The sequence below is a fragment of the Passer domesticus genome, chromosome 1 (assembly GCF_036417665.1).
Source record: "Passer domesticus isolate bPasDom1 chromosome 1, bPasDom1.hap1, whole genome shotgun sequence".
NCBI lineage: Eukaryota > Metazoa > Chordata > Aves > Passeriformes > Passeridae > Passer > Passer domesticus.
The window spans coordinates 32,732,848-32,754,712 of NC_087474.1; the positions used below are offsets into that span (position 1 = coordinate 32,732,848).

A 21,865-nucleotide genomic window follows, 5' to 3' on the forward strand; every position below is an offset into this window, starting at 1 on the left:
CTTATACAGAAGTTGGAACATTGTTATTTCTGTGGTTTCCGCCATCCATCCAAACACTCCAAGAGCTTTCTTTCAAAATCTCAGTTGTGAACATCTGTTTCCCTTTTCACTCTGGTCTGAATGCAGCCATATAGAGCTGCAGTTCTGCTGATATTCAGTCATTCTGAGACAATTAGAATGAGGGTCCTCTTCTGCTGCATACATTTATTGCCAGAAAAGGATAAAGAAAAGGAAACCAAGGTGTGAAAAAGTATCCCCAGCCCAAGCAATAACTTGGTTGCAGAGAGCAGTATGCAACAAAGGCAGATGACATCTTACCTTCCTACAGACACTAGCTCAACACCTGCATGATGGGAATGCAGCCACTACAGACACCATGCCCTTCACTGCTCCTGCCCATTGTGCCTGACCATGGTTTTAAACAAGCCAGACTCTATCAAATGACTTAGTGCAAGTTTAGGAGACAAGAAAAGAGAAAACCTGGCAGTGATCAGCTCTAAAGTATGTTTTCTGGCTAGCAGGCTTGGAACACTCTGAAATCCCCACAGGCAACTTCGAAAGATGTGCTCCATCCTCCCTGTCTGGCACAGACATTGAACTCTCTCATGTCCAGACCCTCACTTGAGTAAATCCACACTCTACTCAGTGCAGGGACACCAGATCTGCTCCTCACATTTGCCAGTACAGGGATATCAAATCTGCTCCTCGTATTTCCCAGTCAACAATTTCTGTTGATGATGTAAAAAAGGGGAACAAACTTTTAGCTGAATCCTGTCTTTAGGTTCATAGGAAGTAGAAACAAATTTATCTTGGCTTTACAATATATCAAAACTGACAAGGCTGCTGTACTGAATGAGGAAATAGCATATTGATAAACCCACTTCTCAAACATGAATTGGACTTTTAATACATTTAAACTCTCTGGCTTTGCTACTCATCACATCGTATACAGATAGTCAAGCTTCTTTTTAAGATACACATTTCAGCAACTAGTTTTGATATTTTACTAATGATAGACAACAAATGAAGCACTCAGTGTTTAAAATGTTCCTCATTATGAAACTCTTATGTAAGTGCCCATTTACTTTGACAAAGAGTGAATTTTATATCAAAAGTTCAAAGGATTTTTTAACCTTGTAAAAATTTAATCTATCCCACAAGACTGTTCCTGCAAACATTAAAGCAGATGTTTAAAGCACAAGAGTAGACCTGTTGGAATGAGTATGCATAATTGCTGCTAACCTCTATACACAGTCCTACAAATATTACAATTATAACATGAGATTCACTCTACAAAGAACTTTGAAATTGTGCCCTACTAAGCCAGCAAGATTTTTTGTTCTCGAATCTTGACTAGTTAAAAATCTGGTAAAGACTAATATAAATTATTTTTTAAGCCAAGGCGGGGTGAAAAAGAACAGAAAAAAGAAGTCCTAGCAATAGAACAGGAGAAATCTGAAGCTGTAGTACACACAAAACACTCTAAACTGTGTACTGCCTTCAGATGTTCAAATGTATTCCCATACTTGGCATTAACATTTGTCACACATTTCCAAGTATGCTCATCTGTTTATTTTAAGAACTCACAATTGGAGCATAAATGGCAAAAATGCATCCTTATGTGCTGTCCAGAGCACTAGGAGGCACTGTCATTCTGTGGGTTCCCATGGTTACACCCCTCACAGGGAGTAATACCCCGGTGTCATTCACATGTTCTAGAATTTCTCCCTTTTCTCTGAAAAAAACCACCTTCATCCAACACACACACTATTATATTATTCTTTCATTAAATAGATGTTGATATTACCTGTTACTGAATGTTTGGACCTAAATCAGTTGCTGTGTTGAATATCCTATGGATTTTAGCTCTATCACTTGTCATGGTCATCAGACTAGTTTAAACTGAGGACTGACTCCAGTAGAGGGTAACTAAAATAAAGCAGCAGCAGAGGTTTGAAGAGACTTTTTTGTAAGGTACTGCTGAATACATGTAAACTGCATTGTGATTTCACAGAAGATCTTTAGAATATATGTATTCTTATGAAATATATATTTCCTAGAAACAAGAGTTGACCAGATCAACATCTGAAGATATGAGTATGTCTGAATCAAAGCTCTGAATTCCAAAACGTGTCAAATTCAAACAAAAAACTCACCACATTTGCATACTTGTTTGGATCTCAACTATCCCCACTTATCCCACCTTGCTTTACACTACAGAGTTATCACAGAGAGAACAAAGTTTCAGGTACAATTAGATTGGAAAAGGCACTCCAGGAGCATGGTGGACTTGGTCCAGCTGCTAATGGGCATTCAGTTCATGGCATCAGGCTGAAGTGACTGCACAGGAAACCGCCTCTGAAACATGCACAACATCAGATCCTTGGCACAAACCTCTGCTTTATGAACCTGTTGCAAATGGTTCACACTGTTTGCTAATGCAATCATGCTCAGAGTGGAGCAGTTGTAGTAGGCTTGGCTTAGGGTAGTAAAAAAGAACCTGTGGTTCTTAACTCATGTTTTCTGATATTATGGCCTGAAGCAGTAACTGTGTGCAGGCGGTGTCCTTTAAACAGAGCAACCTCGATTACCTGGGGAATTACAGCTGCAGTCTGATGCAACATGCATAACTTTGTGTCGCAACATGGCACAGAGTCAAAAGATTAAAAATAAATTTAAAAATACAGTAGAAATACTTCTGGGGGTTTTTTTAAGATACTCTGTATAAGGAGTCATGCATATCTTTAAAATAATCTGTTCCAGTTTTTCCTCTGTACATCTTCTTCACACCATTGCTGCAGAGAGAAAATACTCTTTTCCACCTTACTATATCAAAATGAGACTAATCTACACTAACCAAACCAATGAACTCTTACAGAGCTGTAGATCCTAAGAACTCCTGAGATACACATTATGTTCCGTACTATGCTGATACTTAGAGACCTTAATGGCAAACAACCTACAAAATTCTTGTGACAATGCAACAAGGAACTAACTATATTTGTTAAAGGTTTTCTTCAGTTAGTACATGAAAGTTGTTGAAAATAATTTACTTATTTAATTTGCAGTTTGAAGAAAAAACAGAAAAATAATCACCTATGACCTAGAATCACAAAAGAATCACATATAATTCTACCATCCACAAAATTTTAAAAGTGAACAATGAATTCTACATTTGCTGAGGTTTTCTACATAAATCCATTAAAGGGAGGAAGGAAAAAATACTGTAATACTTGAGTATAAAATAGATAAGAGTTTGGCTTGAACAGTGCATTCCTCCAATGGAATGCAGTTTCTCAATGATAAACATGCATAAATTTAGCAGTTTCCTCTACTAACATGTTACTTAACCATCATTTTACATTAGATTCTAATTTAATGCCATTATTATTATTTGGTATTCTATTGTCTTATAGTTTCTGACACATTGTCATTGCACAATACTAGTTTACACCTTGAATAATCCCAGTTTGTGAGTTAATATATTCTATTCAATGCTTTGATTACAGTAAACAAAACCAGCTCAGCTATGCAGCAAAATCTACCAAACCACACAGATGGTTATAAGCTTTTCATTGTGTGGTTTCCATAGCAATCATATTGCAAATCTGGAAGCTTCTTGCAAATAAGCAGCTTGTATTTACATGCCTCTCGGCTGCAGCAAGGAACACAACAAGTGAAGTTATTATTCCTATCACATATTGTTAGCAACATGACTGGAAGATGTTTTGATCAGTTTAGATAAAAAGTACTGCAGTGAACTAATTTTTCATCTATTTCATAATGATAGAAGCAATCACACACTTGTAATGCACATTATGTCTCTTCATTTGAAATCTCACTGCAATGTCAGAAGGTTATAAGCATACAAAAAAAGTCTTGTAAGATAGACCCCCCACAAAAAAAATATTATTATTAAATCAATTTTTAAAACTACACAGTGTCTTTACTGTTGTACTTGGCAGGGAGAACAGATGCATGCAAAAAAAACAGGTGTGTACATGAACTCTGCTGACACTGACTATAACAGGTTTACACTGTTCTGCCCAAGAAAATATAAAAGAAATAATGGCATATTAACACCAAGAGTATTACTCCTCCACACTGCTTTTTTGCTGCCAAATAATGACTCCACACAACTGCAAACAAGAACTTTCAAACCCAAATAAACGCTTACCAAGGGAAAGAGTCAAGACCTTTTCTCTCCACAATTTAGTTTTATGAATTGACCCACCCCCCATAAAAGATGGATTATTACTCTAATAAGGAACATAAATCAATCAAGCTACATAATTTTTTTTTAAATTAGCAAGAATTGGCTTTTTAAAAACAAGAGTATATGTTCAGCATTTAATATTTCCAGAGAAGCAGCAATACATGCACAATATTTAAGAAGAAGATAGTTTGGCCAAACTGACATCTTCTGCTAGCATTTGTGGTGAGGGCTAGTGACCATCTGGGTCAAAGGAATAAGTATGAATGCCCTGTTTTATGCAGGGTCAGCAAATTGCTTTACCTGAGGTCAGTGCTCTCCAGCCTTGGGGAAGGGGTCCTCTGCAGCATTCTCACCTGTACAGGCCTGTACACTTCACCCAAACTCTTAAGAGTGTTTTAGCCTAAGCAGCTTCATAGATAATCTAGTAGGCTTACTTGCCTTGGTGTGTGTATTTTTAATGGCAAGGATTTTCATTTCTGGTATCTGCTTTCAGACTCCAGATCCACCCATTATATATGAGAGAGATCTCTCTGTACGAAGAGATCTTCAAATGCAATTAGCAGAACTCCAACTTTGATAATCCTCCAATATTCCCAAAGATCTGTGCCTTTCCCCCAGCTCCTCTGGGACGTGGCAGTTTCCTGGAAGATTCACACAAAGCTTCCTGACATTTCACCTCACCATTAGCAGCCTGATGTACTCTGTAAACAACAAAACAGTTTGGAAAAGGCTGCTGAAGGTGCTATTGTCTAGCCATAGTGTGGGTTTTTGGGGGCAGCAGAAAGGGGGAGACAGAGTCTTGTTTTATTAAAGCTCCACCTGACTGTACAACAGTGCATGGTTTGAGAAGGAAAATGTCTCCAGGGCAGTGGGAGAAGTGGGAAACAAGTTGGCTGCTAGACAAGAGACTATAAATGTGAGAATTTCTTACCATGACAGAAGACTGGTCATTTTATCGCTACTTCTATGGGTCAGCTAGTTACCACCCAACAGCTCAAACAAAAAAAGTTATATTCCTGCATGGCAAACTTGAGTTTTAAAACAACCAATTTCCACAACACAAGCAGAAACAGGTCACCCAACAAAGGCTAAACACTGGGATTGCAGACAAGATGACATAAACATATGTCAGCAGAAGCAGAAGTTGCATCTGACTAAATGGTCATCATTGTGTTCAGAAATATGATGGGAAACAGGCATTACAGAAATGTATTCCAAAAGAATACAGCAAGAGATCTCTGAATTATGAACAATATAAATTGTATCTTAAAGAAAAATAATATGCAAACTGAGATGCTTCAGTTTTAGTTGGTGACAACTCATGCCAATTCCTAACTCAAATTTCTCCCAACACATGCGATCCAAGTCTGATTCCAAGATAGAGGCAAAAGGTTTCATTCAAATATACCACCATCTAAACTGGATGGGACCTCCAACTAACATTTTTGCACAAGTTTTAACCAGCTCTTTGAAAACAACCATTATCTAAATTCTAAGGTAGGGTTAAATATACACACCACTCTTCCCAAACAGTAGACAGTAACAGAAGTCTGCTATTAATATTAACAATGTCCTCATTTCTCAATGGGCTTGAATAAGTAGCACTGGCTTTACAAAGTGAAAAAGCTAGAATAAAAAAATAACTTTGGGAGAGATGGGATCTGTGGAAATTTCTCAGTCTAACACCCTGCTCTAACTCAGAAAGTTAGATCAGGTTTCTAGGAAACAGCATTTGGTCTCTTTTGGTACTCCACACTAAACTGTTCAGCAGCAGTTTTGAAGGGCCTGTGCATTTTAATAGCTCACGTATGACACAGCTGAAGCTAATGACTTTCTAGAACAGGATTAGCTCAAATTACTCAGTTTTGTCCAGATCTTGCCAAGTCCCCAGATGTGAGACTTCCTGCACTGCTTGAGAAATCCTGCACTTTTTTTCCCTTTAGTTGCACTCCTTTTATCTTTAAAGGTGCTACTGTGCACCACTGTTACTCCCAGTTGTCTAAGCAATAACTAAACCAGCCGGCTCAGCTGAAAGTGAAGCACTGCCTCCTGTTGAGAAGACCTTGGGAAAGTTGCCTCATCATCCTCACAGAAAAGGTTAGTAGATTTTGTTGTAAATTAACTCAGGATCACTGCTGCAAACAAGGAGAAGAAGTCACATGAGAGTAGTGGAATGTCACTTAGACATTTCCAGGAGAAAAAAACTCTCTCAAAACAACCTTTCTGTGGCACCACCCAGTCAATCTTAGCACATGTAATGGTCTGGCTTAACCAAAACCAAAAAGCAGATACAACATCCCTTTCCTAAGAAAAGTATTTCGCAGTTACAGCATTTGCTAAACTAAAGAGGAAAGTAAACCAAAAAATTCCCAGTCCCACCAAGGACAAATAGCAAACACACTTTATGGCTGTGATTCTCTAGTGTTGAACAGAGTAACATTTGGATCATATAACTGTTGCTATGAAGAATAATAACAGAGAGAAGAAGCAGAAAGAAATGAGTACATTTGGAGAACTGTTTGAGAGAAAAAAAATATCTCTTTCTAAATACATTTGTGAAAAAGACACCACATTTTTCCTATATTACCACACATATAGGAATTCACATGAACTATAGTAGCACAATGCATTTAAAAAATCACATTTTTAAAAAAATTGAAGATATTTTTTGGCCTGTCACTATTTTACTGGAAAAAACAAGAAACAAGTGATCAAAGAACACATCTCTGGAGGAAAAACAGCTACTCTCACACATACAAAAAACCAAAACAAACAAACAAACAAAAAAACAGAAAACCAAAAAAACCCCACAACATTTTGGCAAGGTCATCCACAGTTGCTGCAAAGTGGTTCTCACTCTACTCTGCAGCCTGTCACAAATTTTCATGAAATCTAGAATGCTTTGCTTTATTTACCTTTTCTACTTGCTGAGACCTAAATATATGTTAACACCTTTCCTCTATCTTTTTCTTTCCTTCCCCCAGTATCAAATATTCCAGTAACTTTGCTTGCCTGCCTTTGAACCATTCTGTGGTCACAGACAATAACCTCTTCAGACCCCACAATTTTGTACATTTACCAAATACATAACTTGATAGTATGAAAGTGGCTATTTCCAGGGCTTCACAAGGCCCTTCAAATTTAAAAAAAAAACTGTCAAAATGGGAGGAAAAAATATTCTCAGTCACCTGAATGACCAAACAGAATATATTCATGGGGACAACTGAATAATCCACAGAGGTGCAGGCAATTCCCAGTTCTAGTTATGAATATATTAAGATTTCATGAACTCAGCTTCCTGCTTGGAGCTGTCCTTGCAAATAAGCAATCTTCAGTCATGTTTTGAGTGACAGCTCAATTCAGCTTGGTTGGCCACTTCCTTGCACTAGTCTTCCAAACAACAAATAATCGAAAATATCTGATTAAAACCAAATCAAACCAAACCAAACAGAACCTTCTCAATTTGTGTACATACTCTACATTCCTTTTTTGGGGTTTTTTTTGGGTGGGGAGGTAACATAGATGCAAAAGAATTAAGAGTTTTTCAATTCAAAGTTAAAGTAGGAAAAAAATTGCTAGTCTAACAGAACTAGGAGAAAGAGAAGCATGTCAAATCTCAGTTACACCAATACACCAGTAGCAAGCTTTGAAGGAGAGGACATAGAAAAAAGGCAGAAAAAGCAGGAGTACCTACCAGGGAAGACCACTTAGAATTCCTAATTTTGGGATATTAACATTTACTTGATAAAGTTATCTAATTATTATTAATAAAATTCAATATAAATATGCCAAAGTGCAATGTGCACTGCATAGAAATAAGAGATGGGTTTTGCACTGACCTTTTTATTTCCTCATGAAGAAAGACCTGATAATAGTAATTCTTCTCAAGAGAAAAGATAAAGGTCATCACAAGCAAGTTCATCATGGATATGCACACAATTATTATAATGAAGAATAAATGAAATTATAGAGATCCACTTCCAGAAACTCATTCATTAATTTCCCATTTTCATATTCACAGACACACTGTATTTGCAAATAAAGTCACTGTTTTGGGATTTTTTTTTGTCAGAAATCAAGTATAATTGATTGCCTAATCCTATATGCTGAGTAAACTGGTCAGAATATATTAAACTCAGAAATCAAAAAATTGTTTGATGGGCCATCAAAGAAGGTGAAAATTTCATAAGTTACTTCAAAATCCAGCTCAGTACAAATTCCTTAAGTCTTATTAGGTACTTTTTTTAAGTCTTACCTTTACTTTTTTGATCAAGATATTAGGTAACAACTTCCACACCTGAACAGAAGCATCTCTGAAGATAAAGCTTCATGCTAAATTTCAACCAAAGCACAATTTTGGCTCTACTTCTAAAATTGTTCCCAAAGCCTCAATTTTGGCATACCAAATTGAGGCCACAGGCATCCTGCATAAATCCATGCTTAAACATTTAAAGAAATAATAAAATATTTTATAACTCTACTCTTAACAGGTCTCGACAATGTAGAGAAAAATTTTTTGGGTTTTAATGTTTTTAAATATTCATCTAATTATTTGGCTCATGGAAAAAAAATGCTTCCTTCTCTGTTCCCCATCACCCTAGTAAAAAAAAGTAGTTGCAATTATTGAACAGAATGCAAATTAGTTTCTCAAAGGGACAAAAGCAACAATTTTTAAGGTTATTTCATGGTTTTATTGTAGGTTCATAGGAATCTGTGCTAGAGATTGCTGGCCTAAATACATGTGGCATGTACATCAGAATATTCTTCTAAACGTAATAAAGATTTATATTAATTCACTGTAACTAAAATAAATTTGTTTTTCTCTCAACCTGTAATAGCTCTTAGCTATGTAAATAATTTAAATGTTCAACATGACATTTTATAAACCTTATTATTAAAATGTTTTGCTAAAATAAATGTGGTGGCTATTAAAATCTACATAGAAAGTATAAATAGTTCCCCATGTAAATACATTTAGCAATCAAATATTCAATTAACTAATCTATACTGTATAACTCTGTACTACAGTGTTATTTGACAGCCACGTACAGCAGTTCTATTTCTCAAGCTTAAATTTATATGATAGAAAAAGTCTGTAAATGTCAAGTAAAGTTTCTCATAATCATTGATCAGCAGCAAGTCTTAAATTTAAAAGCCATTTCTGAAAACTACATATTCTTAATTATGACAAATGGGACTTGACATAAAATTTACATACATACAATTCATAAAGCATCTTGCTTAAACCACATAATATCCTATAATAATCTGCAAGGTTAATGTATTCAAATTTATAGTATGATTCCTGAACTTACTCAAAAAAGGGACAAAAGGCAAGGCATAGCTCATGTCAGCGAATTGAAACACAATACAGTTGTTGGCATGTTTCCACAAGCAAAGTCTGGCTCCCAGATGCTTCTCTTGTAACTCCTTTAAAAATGCTATACCAGGACATTTTTGCATTCCCTGTGTTGATCACTAACTGCACACTGACAAAAAAAAATTCAGCAGTTTTCACCCTTTGGGTATTTTCATTGAAAATAACAAACTCACACTACTGCTCCTTTGCACTGTTTATGGGCCAGGCCATTAAATGAAATTATGTCAACTACACTAAATCCTTTCTCCAACTAAAATGATGAAATGAAGTGAAAATGTTATTGCTATGATTCACTAGTATCAGGTTAAATCAGAAACATGCAGAAAAGTATACTTGCAATGCAGACTGTTTACAAGTACCACATTTGGGATAACAGTCCCATATTAATCTCTACAAATGCTATCCCATTCTTCAATTCTCATACATTAGGTCCACACTGGGAGCTGCCACTCTGGATGTCAGATCTTACTAGCCCTACACAACACAAACCACAAACCACACTCTGCACCTCAGAGAGAAGAGGTAGGACACTGGGATATGGTAATAATTCACATGCAGGAGATGACAACTGCTCCCCAGGCAGCTCCCCAGGTCAGTGTGGGACTGGCATGCAGTTGTATCTCAAGAGAACCAACCCATGGTTTCTGGAGTCCCATACTACCAGAATGCACTCCAAGGCGGTGCTTTCAGACTGCCAGAGACACAACATGGTCCCAGTCACACTGTAAGAGCACTCCTTGTATGTCTGAGACAGGCAGTTTATCCAGGAACTAGGTTTTATGACCTGTATGGAAGCGATAAAAAAATCACATCTGTCTTGAACTTTACTGAATTATCTGAAATTGCTGTTCAACATCTACTGATAGAAATGTGTCACTTCTTATCAGAGAATCATGCAATCATTAGGGTTGGGAGTAACCTCTAAGATCACTTCATTCCGACACCCATGCCATGGGCAGGGAGAGCTTCCACTGGATCAGGTTCCTCAAAGCTGCACACAACCCACCCTAACACATTTCCAGCAATGTGGGGCATCTAAAACTTCTCGGGACAATCTGTCCCACTGCCTCACCATCCTCACAGCAAAGTATTTCTTCCCAATATTTACTCTTAATTTTTAAGGAAGAAATATTTGAGAGAGGTATGCAAACAAGATAAATTCAGTTAGTATATTTTAGGACAACGGAAGCATGACCCTCACACTAGGATCCACATGCTTTCCGGTAGATAATGCTTTCTTTTGAAAATGCAATTCCTTCCTTTAATCCCCAGTTCTGTGTTAAGATTCAAGGACAGGATAATTGTTACAGACTGCTAAGACAGAATGCTTCCACAACCCAAAGATAGAAGTATTGAAACATCTTCTTTAAGGATATTCTAAGTTCCAGAGATCCTAAAGTATTTTTTATTAAAACACAGAGTTTTTAGTTGAAGGAAAATAAGATCTGCTAGGAAAAGTTAAGACCTCAAAAAAACGACTGAAATAAAATATCCACTGTGACAACCATCCCCTTTCTGGATAAGACTGTCCTCCTGTCTTGCCATTTAACACAAATCTCACTGACTTGCCAAAAAACTTTCTTCAGTCTCTTCTGACTTTTTAAGAAAAGATTCTGCCCTTTGCTGCTGAAGCTTACCTGTGTGCCTGCACCCTGCACTTCCCTGGAGCATCCCTCTGTCACCTCAAGGGCACAACAGACTGTGACATCTTGTCCTGTCTGCCTGGTCCAATGTGTGGTCCAGGAGCTGGACCCTGCTGACCACTTTCCTTTCCTAGGAGTAACCATCCTGTTTCTTTCAAAAACTCATACCCAGCCCAGGGAGCAGCAGCCAAGAGAAGGAAACAAGCAGCCCTTTCCTGTGTTACCTGCTTTATATATGTGTAAACTAAATGTGACATCTATTGCAAACACAGTACACTGCAACACATAAAGAAATCAGATATGCATGGATACAGCCAGAAAAATTCACAAAGCTCTGGTTAACTGGTAGTATTTTCTTTGGTTAATTTCTCCATTTTGAGGAGAGTGGGAAGAAAAGTGAGTAGCAAACCTAAAGGAAAAGACATTTACAAAAGGATTTATGCTGCATTTTATGTGCATTTCTTAAGGCTGAAAAATTCAAATCAGATATTTGTATCTACAGTAACAGAATGATTAATTCAGCCTTTAGAGCCCACCTTGCTGGGTCTTATTTGAGAATTCAGTTGTACAAATTATGGTTCTTTAATAGCTACCTTGTGGAAACCAGAAAAGTTGAGAAGCAATAGCCCGAGGCACCATATAACCTCTGGTTGCTCGTTTCTCAAAAAACTCTATCTAATGGTTTTAATAGCCTGATATGCAGTCATTCATCACAAATTCAAAAAATTAAGGTTCTTTGATCTATCTATATAGTATTTATCACATTTATACCCAAGCAGTCGAAGGGACCCAATACCTATTTCTATTTTCATAAATATACATAATAAAATTGACATTTTACTTCGAACTTACTAAACCGCAGCAACTCCTCAAATTTATGCTTAATAAACAATCTCACATAACAAGACATTTTCTCTGAATGTTTGCATAAAGTGTATTACACTGTTTCTTAATTAAATAAAAACAGTGCCACCATAGAAAACTTTGCTTTCAAAAGAAAATACTTTGGGTCCACAACCCATTGAAGACATGCATGCATAACAAAGCTTTGTTCACATTTAGCATGAAGCCAGCTGCCAGAAACAGAGTCAACACTGAAAAAACTATGATACAAATAAAATTACTTTGTGTGACATTTTTCTTGCCAGGATGACAAGTTTTTCTGAGACAGGATTCTATCTCTTAATAACAAACAGTTTCTGTCACATACTGTTCACATCAGACCGGTTTTACAAATCAATAGAGTCATTGTTTAATGCTGGTACACTGAAAACAGAATCAAAATTACTGACCAGTACCTGCAATAAAACATCTTCTTTTCATAAGTAAATTAATTTCAATAAGTTATAAGCTAATTACTTTTTGAAGGAGTTATTTAAACATAGAAAAGTATAATTAAAAATGCTTCCATTTTTGATATGCCTTCAAATTTTAAGCAAGTAAGTTTTAAATTGTCCCTAGACAACAGTTTTTTTAGTGGTGTATTTTTTGTTGGCTTTGGTTTGGGGTTTTGGTCTGATTGGATTTTAGGGTATTTCTCTTTTAAAGTCCAAAGTACATAAATAAAATCCAGCACTTGCTAACATAAGACTTTGACAAACACAGCCTTTCCCACATGAACTTCTTCGATGTAGTCTAACAGTTGACCACAACATCAGGAAAATCACTTCTATTTTCTCCACCTGTAAACTCTGAAATCTATGAAGCCTGAAACGATGAAGTTTATTATGCAGTTCCAAGAGAGGAGAACAAATAACTATCCTTAATAGCACACACTTTCCATTTATTGTAGATACTGTAATTGACTGCTTTGAATCCCACAACTGACCAAATTTTCTGCAGTAGAGGCATATCACTGAATAAAATATAAATAAACATTATTCTAAGAGTATGCATCAGTGGACAAACCCGCCCTGTGTCCAATCAGTCAATACACCTCTCACATGCAAATAGACTAAATATGAATACTCAGTTATTGTTCCACTTTTACTGGCCTCCTCACTTTTGCAAAAGTGTGCGTGATGAGGGAGCAGAGGGTGAATTGCACCATGGACAGTAGGCTTTCTGACAGCTACGGGCCACCTGTTGGTCACAGAAGGCCACTTTATATATTCACTTTAAAAGAAATGCAGAAGAGCCTGTGAACCTTATTTTTCCTGCCACTTCCCACTCAGTCGACATCTCATTCTTTTCATTTACACCAGATTGTCTTACCTTTTCTTCCATCACTGACACCCAACATCAATGGAAAGAAGGTCTCCCTCTTTAGATGTAGAATTACAGTAATTGAAGATAATGCCCAAGCTCTTGTCACAGACAAAAGCTGAGGTCCAGGTATCAAGTTCCCAACCACCTTGTGGATGCAATGTCTTTAAATACTTTTCTGAATTCATAATTCATGTCTCTATGAACATTTAGTACTAGCTGAAGGATAACTTCAAGGCAAATATAAATCCCATAAGAGTATTGCCTCAAAACCCAGAGTGACAGAATTCTGACATGGCTCCATTGCATCAAAGCTGCCGGGATTCAACAATATCCAGTTAAAAGAGATTGTTTTTCAATCATTTCTATGTCTGACACCTAGCAGATTCTAAATCCCAGTTATCAAGAAAATGAAACAACACATCTTGGACCTAAAAAAAAAAAAATTTCTTCCTTTATTACTCACTACACTAAAACATAGTTCACATTTGATTTTCACTGCTCTTGTATTACCTTTAATTGCTTTTGAATTACAGCTGAGTAAGCACCCTGTAGCATGCTCTTGTCCTTATTCTGGTACTCCAACTATCAGGAAGATAGTATGTGCAAAAATATTCCATTTATACAATACTATATTGGCTAAACAAGTGAAAAATACTTCTTAAGAACTCTGAGATTCAATTTTTGGAAAACAAATATTGTAGAATCCTCACTGTTTTAAAAGGAAAAAAGTGCATTGCTGTGTTCTTTAATCTGAAAGGCGTTTTCATGGAAATTATTCAAAAAACTTTCAGAAATTACTTTGAAAACTTATCTTTAGTAATGTTCTAAAAAATGCTGATCTTACACACACGTCTTTTCAACTTCAATTATTCCTAACCCTACTGATATTTTATAATTTGAAATCATTTGCTAATTAAATGCACTTAGAATTCTTTCTGTGGAAAAAAAATGATAGCACATCAGCATTATATTCAACTTCTGGATGAGAACTAAAGAATTCCCTAACTACCAAAGACAAGCAATAAACACCACAAGGAATTTGGACTATATGCCAAGATATGTAATATAATGACTTAGCAGCAATGATCACAGGTAACATCTCAGACTCCATAATCACCTGTGTCTCTGCTGAATTAAACCTACTCCTCTGGTTTGCAAGGACCAATTATCAGTTTCTTCTTTAAGCCTACTGCTTTTAGGAAGTGATTGTACAGGTGTAATGCACACCTGGGACTACTTGGCACCAAACTCTGTGTTTTGGCCCACATTCCCTGACTGTGCTATAAGAAGCAAAGGTGTCCTGAAAATGAATTTTCATTAACACAGTGCTGTGAAATCTTCACTTCTAGTGTCAAGTCAATATATATGACATTATATCTTAAGAAAACAAATACATGCCATGAGTGTTCATGACTGACAGATAAAACTTGCACTCAAACTCCACTAGACAATCACTACTTCTTTCCAAGAAGAGGTAAATTGGAGAACATGTTCTTTTCCCTCCCCCACCCTCATGCTCATGCAAAGGGACCAACATTGTAAAAGAAGTTGCTTCTTCAAAACTGCAGCAGTTCAGCAAGAAGAAAGGATGAAGATGGTATTGTTATGCTGCCTAACTGCAGCAGTTTACTGTTAGAAAAAAATAAACCATGAAAGCTGCTTCAAGAGACAATCATAAGAAAGAAACAGGACGTTCATCCTCTGTCTTCATATTCAATGTCAGAAATGTTATGAAACAACATCAATATAATTTTAAACTATTTTAAATGCTCTGTTTAAAATAAGTAAACAAATTGAAGTGTTTCTTTGCACAGCGCACTTCTCATTGCATGAAAGTTAAGACACTTCTTACCTTTCCCTGGGCTTTGCCTTAGTTACAGAGTTTCCCTTCCTAAGCTTCCAACTACACTGAAAAACAGAATTATTGCCCAAAAACCTGGGTTTGACCAAACAGTTTGGCAGAAGATTGATAATAGGAATCAAAAGACAAACACCAGCTTTCCATCTCCATCATCCTGTGCTCAATCAGAACCTGCATCAATCCTCAAGTTTAATTTACCGAAAACTAAGAACTGAAACAAGTTGTATTGGCTGGAGATCACCACAGCACTGAATCTCACCATCCTGACCTCTTTCTCACCTGAAAGTTCTCTGTGTTATGGGCAGGCTAAGAAGAGATGACACAAAGCCCCAGTGGCAGTCATGTACCTCATTACAGTGCTTCAGGTTTTCCAAACTTATTCGCTCTGTAAGGGAGTTTTACCTCCATGCAGCAAATAAACACCACCAAAATAAGAATCAAAACTTATCTTTAGAATCATTTTAATGGAAATTACACTGCAAACCATGGAAAGTATGCATTGCTATAATGCAAGTTTGTGAGGACAAAGAGAACAAAAGAAAAAAGCCAACACAAAATTGGAAATTAAGATGTTAGCTTTGATTAACACCTTTTTTTTTTTTTATTGGGCCAGAGTGTGGTAGACAGCACACAAACTGAGCTGAGTTTGAAGACAGGATTAAGGGGGAAGGCAGTAGTTGGCATTGCAGTTTTGGGTATGTGCTTCACAGAGATGTGAAACCACAGAAGACAATACTAAAGGCCCTTAAAACTATGTCACTGAAACCACAAGTTAATAAAAAAATTCTGTCTTCAAGGGCTGTAAAAGATGGGAACAACTTTAAAGATGGCACATGTTCTGTTTTATGACAAGAACAACTCCATTGTTTAAAATCCCACTAAGCTAGAAACTCTAGGCATCAACTTAGCTCCACCCAGAACACAGTGTTATTTAATTCTACAGTTTCAGAAGCTATGTTACAGCTTGCAACATTCAGCTGTGGACTTCAAAATTATGTAAAGTGACTAAGGTAGAAAATAAATAGCTAATTAAGAAAAATGGTCCTTTACTAACAAAATTTTACATTTTGCTTAGCCAAGTTTTCCTCCATTATTTTATTAAAAACCAAAAAGACCAAAGCCTAGTTTGCTGAAGACAGTATAAAGATTTCTTTTCCTGAAGAATCTTCCAAGGGAAGTTTTACAACTTGGGAATTCTTTGAAAGTTCTGATGTTTTTTTGATTTTACCTGAATAACCACAGTAAAACTGACTAATACTGAGAACCATGAAAATTATCCTTCCATGGTAAATATGAATTTGTATGGGCTATTAAAGAAGAAAGTGACTTAACAGATCAAAAGATTAAATTACCTACATCTCTTTGTACCTCTCCCAACTATCAACCTGCCAGCAGACAGTACATGGTGTATACCACTGAAATCTATGCTTTAGGCTAATAGTCTGTTGGCATTCTGGATATTGGTTTGAACCTATCCAACTTCTGCCTGGAAAATTCATCTACACTGTCTCCTGTCACAAGCAGGAGAAAAAAAAAGCTAAGCAATGAAATAGAATCCATTTCATCCCTGATTACTGCCACAATTCTCAAAATTTCCCAATTTTGAAAACCATGCAAAAATTGCCTTTTTTAATCCAAAACCTCTTTATTCAAATACCAAACCAAATATTATCAACTGAACTGGCTTCATTTTCTTCTGAAATGCTGTCATAAAAACACTGGAAAACCACAGAAATGCAAAATTTTACTTACTTGAGAAAATGCAAATTAAAACCAAATAAATTATAACACAGTACACAGTACAATAAGCTGTGCAGCTGAAATTCAATATTTATAAAGCTAGTGGATCTCTGAAAACAGAGGATTAGAATCCTCTAACATGAATATGCTTTGAGGATAAAAACAAAGTGGAGATTAATTTCTTCTCCTTCTTCACAAGGATCTTGCATGTTTGACTTCTGCATTCCAGAGCTTAGCATAGCTTTGCAGCTGTACAAATAATTTTTTTCTGTTCTCTTAACAGGCGTTCCAGATTTCTTATTTGTTCTGCATTATTATGTCAGGTAACAGCAGGGATAATGATGCTCCACCTTTGACCATGAAAGGAAGAAAGTGTAATTCACTTACCTGGGAAAATAGGAAGGACAGCCAAGTGTAATTAAATGCAACCAATCAGATCTAATTAAAGGAGATGAACCAAACTGAAGTGTACTCTTTTACCATCAAGTTTAGATGAACATCTATCTACACAAGAAACAAATAAGGCCTACTCCTGTGAGGTTTGTCAACCAGCATTTCATCTAACACACCTCAATATATGAATTAAGAAGAAAAGGACTGCTCTAAGGCCTAAGAGTCATAAGTCTGTAATTCTATTTAAATAGATGATTATTAAAGCACATATATGGAAGAGAAAAGGACTAAATAATCACCTAAAATCTATTGCGAACTTATGCTTTATTTTTAGTTAATTATGTCAACACATCGGAGTCAAAACTAAAAGCTCTACTGTAAGAAGTAAATAATCTTTCCTGAGAAGATCACAATTCAAATAGATGAGATGGAAAAAGTATGAGATAAAGGAAGATAATCTCTACTTGATAATATGAAAATGAAGCACACTCCAAGATCACAGGGAAATAAATTAACTAAAAACTGAAACTAAATTTCTTGAACTACCCCTTCTTTGTGATGTTTTTACATTCCAGGTTTAATAGCCACATTAGGAGATAACAGTGCCCGAAAACTGTCATAAAAATGGGATGTAAGCGAAAATACTCTAAATTACTACAGAATCACACCAAGGCAGCAATTCACTGAAGACAGAGCTCAAAGCAAAGAACTCAAAGTTTATATTAACCAATGCCCCTCTCCCAGTATTTTATGTGTTACTGCTCCAGATCTACTTACTATCTGACATTCAAATAAACAGGTAAGGTAACTGAAGCTCAAAAAAAAGAGCAATTTATCCTAGGATATATGTAGAGCTTGTTTAGCAAAAGCATAAGCAAGCATACAAGACCACCTTCTGTAAGAACCTCAGCATCCAAAAAGCACTGTTATAAGGTTTAGATGTATCTTGTAGCTATAAAATTAAGCCCAGTAATTTAGTTTTTATATTCATTGCAGAGAGTTTTTCAGCATGCATGACACACTGCATGTCATTTCAGCAGAATGTGCATTCTGTGTTGAAGTAATCTAGGTACAATTCAAAGATATGGAACAACCAGAAAAACCAGCTCCTAAAGATATATAAATTTACATCTTATAATTTTACGATATTCATTTTCATGAGACACTTATTATTTTGCCCTGAAATGAACTTAAATTGAAAATCAAGACAAAGTGTAAAATGTTCTTTTCTCCAGTGGTCAGGAAATTCTACCTAATAGATTCAGAAAGTTAGTCAGCATTACATGAAACAACTAATTTTTCCTCTCAGATGATTGCTGATAATTACATTGCTCCAAACAGCAAGGGGTATAGAACTCTATTTCATACAAAGTGATTATTAATTGTCATATCCCTTTTTAACTAATGATAACTTAAAATTTCTTGTGTTTTTTTCACAGCTTCTTAAAATTTAATAAAGAACAGCAGCCTTTCTCCTAGTACCTGAATGTCTATAATCAGGAACTTTGGCCAAGCTCTTTTTCTTTTGTTTTCCCATCTGACAGATACAGTTGGACATTTAGAGGCATAATCATTTGACCACATTGGAAAGACCACGGTAAAAAGTTTCTGTATCAACATAGCCATGCTGGAAAACATGAAACAGAACAGTGTCAACACTCATGTTGCTTTCCTTGCAGTTCATTTCCAGAGTCTTTTCAAACAAACACATTGCTTTCTTGCAGGATTGTAATACCATGTATTAGGCAGAAGCTGGTAACATTTGGAACGATAGAGAACTTCTACTTAATACAAATGCCAAAATGAATAAAGAAAAAAAATAATGGGCATGTTCCTGGAAAAAGCTGTAAGGCTTTTCAATTTTTTAATTTTAAAAAATGGCATACCAGAAAATGTTAATGAGCTGAAGGTCCCCTGAGTTCACTTTTACACATTCTGTGCTATTTTGATGCCCCTGCTAAAGAAAACTGTTCTCACTCAGAACTGAAGACATTTTCTTTTCAATGTCATAGCAAAATTTGAAATCTAAAAGTATCTTATTCATCATTCTACTTTACTCACTTCCTTTAAGCCACTCAGAGTTATCAAACTAGAAGCAGAGAAGACAAAATGATCACAAGTCACACAGTTAGAAAGAATTCAGCAATACCTTTAACTTCTTCATAAATGCTATCATCTATCGGTTCGCTGTTCGATTGTCCAACATCATCATATTCCTCTTCCTCCTCCTCAGGAATAGCATTAGATCCTGTATCTATGTAACAGCAGTTTAAAAAGTTAACATCTAGTGGAAAAGAATGCCTAAGCAGAAATTTATGCAAAATTAAAACAATTCTTCCATGACCTGCTCCTTCCAGTACATTCTGCTTATTTTTTTTTAAACTGTTCAAGGGGTAAGAAAGAGTTTATATGAAGGAGCTTGTATAAGGGAGAGCTTTCAAGCTAAATAGTACTCTGGGAGAAAAGCAAAAATCTTGAAGAAAGAGAAAAGTCATATAAAAGCTGTAATACAATTCAAAATTAGGACTTGCTACTCAAAACTTGGACATGTGGGAATCCTACAGGTACTAATATGACAGATAAGTAAGCAGACAGAACAACTGTCACTAAGCAGTATTGGCAATAAAGGCAACTGCTCTACAGGCTGGCTTACCTTGAATTACAAATTTGACTTGCTGTACCCATTCCTCTGCTTCTTTGGGAGTGGCAGCTGTAAACTATTAAATGCTTATTAATAACTACTAGCAGTAATGTCAAAAACACAACTACAATTTCATTAACAGTAAAGAAGAGGGAATGTAACATTCCCGTCACTTCCTCAAGAAACCATTAGCAATTCTTTTCATGTCTTCTGGTACTTTTCTTGCAAGGATGCTTCTTATAATGTACAGCTAATTTTGACAAATTTACGTAATTGAAGGAGAGGATGATGGATTTGAAACTCTGATCAGCAGCTGGCAGCTGTGCAGAAAAAAGCTGCTTCTCTTCATCAATGTCAAAGCCAGAACTGATGAACAAAATTTGCCCTTGACAATTAGAAGACACCCATGAATTTCTTTAGACTGCTGGGTACAGTTTTCTTAAAAATGTTCTTGTCAGACTCCAACACACTACCTGACAGCTTAATTAACTGGCTTTCAACCGCAATCTCAGATATTTAAAACTTATTAAACTTACATTCCATATTGATGTCTGGCTGATAGATCTCTGAATTGCACAGCTGATATGTGCTTTTTTGTAGGTTTTCCTTGAAAAGCCATGACCAATACAATATGTATTTAACACTGATACATATTTTAACTCTTTTTTACTATTTAATTCATCCAAGAAATCACACAGACACACTATACAATAGATATTAAAATGCTAATATTGAAATGAACAATAGATAAAGATGATAGATTTCCTTGCTCTTGACCAAAAAGATAATATTTGAACATGTGCATACCTATGTTTAATCAGATTTTTTTTCCTAATATATGAATATACAATATATGCAAGCAAGGGTTTCCTTTTCTCATTAAGATATCAGTGACAGTTGTTTCACTGAAATGTTAATTCAGTAACTGGAATTGCAACAGCTTTGTCAATTAAATTTCAAGTCAACATAAAAAAGTCCAACCTGATAAATGCGCTTATCTGGAGCAGAGATTTCAAAACAACAATCTTTCTTTGCATCCTTCCGAAGGCTATTATTCATTCTGATGGTGTAGCCCTCTAAGGCAAATTCACCTTTCTGTTGTTTGTCTGTTGGAGATAAAAAACAAAGTTAGAGCTTCATTTACAACAGTGAATGTAAGTGGCTCAGCAGGTTATCGTTTATTCAGATTTTGTTTTCTATTTCATGAATTTTACAAAGAACATGGAGGTTTTTAGCAAAATGATTAAGTGATGCTTCTGGAGATAAAGCTTTATTCTAAGGGAAGATGTACCCAAAAGTACATCTTTTCTGTAGGATGCCTAAGGAATTCCACAGGGGGATGTTTGCAGATGGTGGTCTTATTTAGTAAGAAGTGCGTGTTATGACACTTGTATCTAGGGAAAGCCAAGAACTGGAACTTGCAAGACACGTTTCCTATAAATCAGTGTCTCTTTCAGGTTCAGTAAACCAATGGGAAAACCTGTCTAGCTCAGAACTTGCTGAGCTGCCTCCTAAACTAACCACTTCACTCAAAAAATAAACTTCAAGCTTCTTTTTAAGCAATTGGAAAAGCTGCTTTTCATATTCTCCCACCCACTCCCAGATGTGCCTCCTTTCAACATGGCAAAAATACAGAATGAATTTTGTTATAAATTCAGGTGTGTGCATCTGTGTTCATTCCAAAAGCATTTCTTGCAAAACAGCAAATGTTTAATTAGCTAATAAAAGTACCGAGCCCTACCACAGTTTATTAGGTACAGCCATGTGGTTGTTTTAAAGACAA

At 36.0% G+C, this 21,865-nt stretch overlaps 1 protein-coding gene across 3 annotated transcripts in view; it reads right to left on the minus strand.

Annotated features, from left to right (window-relative positions):
* The window catches only part of SKAP2 (src kinase associated phosphoprotein 2), a 121,333-nt gene that overhangs the window by 19,342 nt on the left and 80,126 nt on the right, over positions 1-21,865 (minus strand). For all 3 annotated transcript variants that reach the window (XM_064412836.1, XM_064412820.1, XM_064412828.1), the window contains 3 exons: positions 21,064-21,188; positions 20,095-20,158; positions 19,591-19,695 (listed from right to left, as the gene is read on the minus strand). In XM_064412836.1, coding sequence (XP_064268906.1) covers positions 19,591-19,695; positions 20,095-20,158; positions 21,064-21,188 — 294 coding nt within the window. The remainder of the gene's footprint in view (positions 1-19,590; positions 19,696-20,094; positions 20,159-21,063; positions 21,189-21,865) is intronic.